General features: G+C 59.6%; 1 protein-coding gene across 1 annotated transcript; it reads right to left on the reverse strand.

Annotated features, from left to right (window-relative positions):
- Window positions 1-1,641: 1,641 nt before the first annotated feature.
- RPS11 (ribosomal protein S11) lies at window positions 1,642-3,805 on the reverse strand. The gene is made up of 5 exons (XM_080643778.1): window positions 3,574-3,805; window positions 2,915-3,046; window positions 2,576-2,651; window positions 2,199-2,328; window positions 1,642-1,816 (listed from the first exon to the last, which is right to left on the reverse strand). The coding sequence occupies exons 1-5, from the start codon at window positions 3,586-3,588 to the stop codon at window positions 1,693-1,695; spliced, it is 477 nt and encodes a 158-aa protein (XP_080499904.1). The 5' UTR covers window positions 3,589-3,805; the 3' UTR covers window positions 1,642-1,692.
- Window positions 3,806-4,316: the final 511 nt, after the last annotated feature.

Raw genomic sequence — 4,316 nt, forward strand, 5'->3', positions numbered from 1 at the left:
TCTTCAGCCGCCCCACTCTTCACGCAAGAGAACTGTCGGGGCCCAGAGCTCTCTTCTCGGTCTTTGTGACCCACAGGCCCACCAGAGGTGTCCCCCAGTGCATACCAGGCATCAGCCCCACCCGTGACTGATGAGGTAGCCTGACATGATGGGGTGCCAGGAGACGCCCCAACGACTGCTGGGAGGAAACGGGAGCCGGGCTGTTGTTGTAAACATGGAGGCCCCACCCTGAACGGAAGCACCTGCAGGGGGAGGGGGCTCCCGGGCTGCCTCAGCCCCTCAGGGTCCCAGGCCCCTCCCTCAGGGTCCCCAGCCCTCCAGCAGGGGTGGGGCGGGCTTGCAGGCTGAAGTGCGGGCGGTACTCCCCTTGTGACCTGTCCCTGCCCCTTCCTGTCCTCTTTGATGTGGCCCCACTTCCTCTGGCAGGAATCCCCGCCCTCGCCGGGTAAAAGCCTGAGCTGCAGCTGATCCCGAGGCGGCTTCCCTGGACCAGCAGGCTCCTCTCCTCAAGGCCCTGTCTCCCAACCCTGTACCATGGTGTGCCAGTCCCTGGTACAGGCATGGGGGGCAGGGACCTGGGGACCCCAGCAGCACCCGGCCCGGAGGGACGAAGCCAATCTCCAGCCATCCCTTCTACTCCAGGCCTCCACGCCTGCTTGGGTGAGGGTCTCCCCCTCCTTGTCCTTTCTTCTCTTAACTGTCCCATTTCTGAAATCGGAGCCTGTCCCCACCCGTGGTCTGGCCCTGTTGTGTCCAGCTGAACCCTCTGTCCTATCTCATCTTGGGGTGTCCCTCTCCCTTTTCCCTTTTTTTTTGCTTCTAACAGCCAACTGCTCCCACCTCCCGTTCTCTGGCCGTCAGCAATCTTTCCGAGTTTGCATGACTGCCCATTTCTCCCCATCTGGTTCTCTCTTCACCCAAGGCCGCTGCCTGGTCCGTGCTCCCAGCCCCACCTCCAGGGGCTTCCTAACCAGTCTGAGCAGCCTGTGGCCCTGCACTGCTGAGTGCCCTCCAGCCTGGCCTTGGTATCCAACTTGCCCTCAAGACCAATGTCCTTACTTGGATTTTCAGGCAAAGGAAGTTTCCAGAATCTGAGACCTAGAGCTCAGGCACTGGGACACCAAGCAAAGAACCTGCCCCTCAGAGGAGCTTGCTTATCTGCAAAGGGGCATGGTGCCCACTTGGGGAGAGGGACTCACAGGGGGGACCCCTGCCTCACTCCCCCACTCAGCTGTCGGAAGAGAAAGGCCAGGTTGAGGTCAAGGCCCAGAGTGCGGCTGCTTCTTCATCCCTCTCTCTCCCCAAGGCCAGAAAGGGCCCAAGAACCCAGGAGCCTCCGCCCTCCCTCACTTCCTCCCCAGGGACAGGGGGGGGGGGGGGCGGGTAGGGGAAAGAGTGGGGTGAGGGGTGAGAGCAGTTCAATGACAGGTAGAAGGTGACAAGGACCAAAGGAGACGGGGAAGTGCAGCATCTTTAATACAGGCCGCCTGTACTCAGAGACAGGACAGGAGGCGGGATGTGGTCCCCATTCCCACCCTCACGCCCCAGAGGGTAAAAAAGAACCCCATCCTTCTCATCAACCTGCTCAATCCCCAGGGACATACCTCCCTCTGGTGAGGCCACAGACACCCGGAGCCTGGCTGTGACTGAGAAAATAACTTTATTTGGTTGGGGTGGGGGCAGGTAGCCAGCTCAGAACTTCTGGAACTGCTTCTTGGTGCCGGCGGCCTTGGTGACCTTGAGCACGTTGAAGCGCACAGTCTTGCTCAGGGGCCGGCACTCACCCACGGTGACAATGTCGCCGATCTGGACATCTCTGTGGAGGGGGGCAGCATGTATGTTACATGGGGGACAGGGGGCGGGGCTGCCCCTCGAGAGCCTCCTTCATGGTCACCAGGCCGAGGCCAAAGCCAAGCTCGTTTCCAGCTCCAGCCACCCCCTTGTCATTACTGACTGAGCACAAGCTCTGTGCGAGGCACCAGGCTCAACACTGCACAGAAGATGCTCCAAACACACCTCCGCTTTAGAGACCTGGGGGCTCACTTGCAGCAGCCTCCCCCTCCCCCGGCCCTCAGTGTACTGCCTCCACAGGCACCTAGGGTGTCCCATGTCACTCAGACCTGAGTGCAGCCCCCCCCCCCCCCCCCCCCCCGTGCCGGGCAGGGTGGCTGGCCTGGGTGGCTGCCCACAGTGCTCACCTGAAGCAGGGGGACAGGTGCACCGACATGTTCTTGTGGCGCTTCTCGAAGCGGTTGTACTTCCGGATGTAGTGGAGGTAGTCTCGGCGGATGACAATGGTCCTCTGCATCTTCATCTTGGTCACCACGCCTGGGGGAGGGGAGGTTGTGGGTCAGGCTTCTTGGGAAAGGGAGCCTCGGGCAGCCCAGGGCATGCTGGGAGCTGCTGAGCAGCGTTAAGAAACCTTGGTTCTGGCATCAGTTCTGCCAATTGGCTTTCTCAGCAGTGCCTGTCACAGGCATCTGAAGACCATCGTGAAAACAGACATCACCTGCCAGGGCCCCTCCTCCCTCAGACCCAGAAATCTGGACCCAAGCCCCCCGACTGCCGCACTCACCGGACAAGATGCGCCCGCGGATGGAGACATTACCGGTAAAGGGGCATTTCTTGTCAATGTAGGTGCCCTCAATGGCCTGGAGGGATAAGGAAAAGAAGTAAGGCTTGGGGCAGGGGGGGGAGGGAGGCGGGGTCTGTCTATAATACTCTTAACAATAAAGATTTTTTTTAAAAAAGTGAAGCTTGAGTAGGTAGTTCCTGGAATGAACAGCGGGGTGTGGCCTCAGAGACAAACTACAATTCCCAGCAGCCCTCGGGGAGACACGCGGATGTGGGCAGGGCAGCTGGGCCCGGCACACGTGCGGAGACGGGTCCCCTTCCTTCTTCCCAGGGTCCGTACCTCCTTGGGCGTCTTGAATCCCAGGCCGATGTTCTTATAGTATCGAGGTAGCTTCTCTTTGCCGGTTTCTCCAAGCAGGACCCTCTTCTTGTTTTGAAAGATGGTGGGCTGCTTTTGGTAGGCTCGCTCCGTCTGCAGGGACGAGGGAGCTGGTGAGCCCGGAGCGGGCCGCAGCCGGGCTGGAGACCTTCCCGGAACCCCCAGACCCCACCCTACAAGGTCTCCCGCCCCAGAATTGCCTCCGGGAACACTCTGACCCCAGATGTCCCTCTAATGCAGATCGAAATCTAACCCGGGGTTACTTCAGCATTTACGCTCTCAAGCACTTCCCACCGCCTGCAGAATTCACTCCTTAGAACCCGGAGACAGAATCGCACCTCGGACACCTTTCAGCAAGAGTTATTGTCCAAGACACAAAGACATCCACCCAGGATCCACTTCTTATCTAATGTACACGACTTCCAAGTGCGGAGCCCCCGGGACTGAGGAGGCGCTAATTCAGATAACGCAGACACGCGCCCTCTACCCGAATTAACCGCCGGGAAATCGAGGGCGCCCGGAATTAACTCCCCAACTGGGGCGCGGGGTCCCGCTCTCCCGGACACGCCCCTGAGGCCCGGGAAGGCCCCGCCACCGCGGCGTCGGCCGCGAGCTCGCACCTGAATGTCCGCCATCTTCGCGGCCGCTTGAAAAAAAGAAAGCCACTGCGGCGTCCGGGTTTCCTTATCGACTGCGCAGGGGCTGGAGAGGAAGTGACGAATAGGGGACCCGGTAGCACGATTTGGGGCGGTGCTTTGGGCGCATCTCTGATTGACCGACGACTCTAAGCAAGCAGGTGATTGGGAGACTGCACCGACGCCGCCATGATGGCGGAGGGCAGAGAGGCGGGTGGGCACTGTCTCGCGATAGTTCAGCCATCAATTGTCTGGACGCGCTAGTTCACATTAGGAAGGCGTGGCCAGCCTTGAGCCTTCCTATGTTATCGCGAGAGTTACAGGGAGGCGGCCAGGTTTCTGCGCGCCGTAAGATCACGTGGGCACTGGGGACCGCGTGGCTGTGCCGTACAGGGCTCGAGCGGGATAAGGCGGCTGCCATCTTTCTGTGGGGAGGGAGATCGTGAAGTATTAGGACCTGGCGCCGCGGCGCCGCCAACTTTGTGAGGGGCGGGGCTGCTCCTGTGCTTTTCCAGTGAAAGTTGTTTTCGTGTTTCATCCCCAGACCCTTCTACGGGTTTTCTGTGTGTAACGGCACGGTTCACTAGAACTTTCTGCGATAATGGAAATGTCTGCGCTTTCCAACACCATAGCCACTGAGGACCTGAACTTTTAACTTTACTTAATTTCATTAGATTTAAAAGTACACGGTGCCAACCTCCACCACGTTGGGCAGTACAGGATATATG

Source organism: Plecotus auritus, assembly GCF_963455305.1.
Source record: "Plecotus auritus genome assembly, chromosome: 10".
In the NCBI taxonomy this organism is placed as follows: domain Eukaryota; kingdom Metazoa; phylum Chordata; class Mammalia; order Chiroptera; family Vespertilionidae; genus Plecotus; species Plecotus auritus.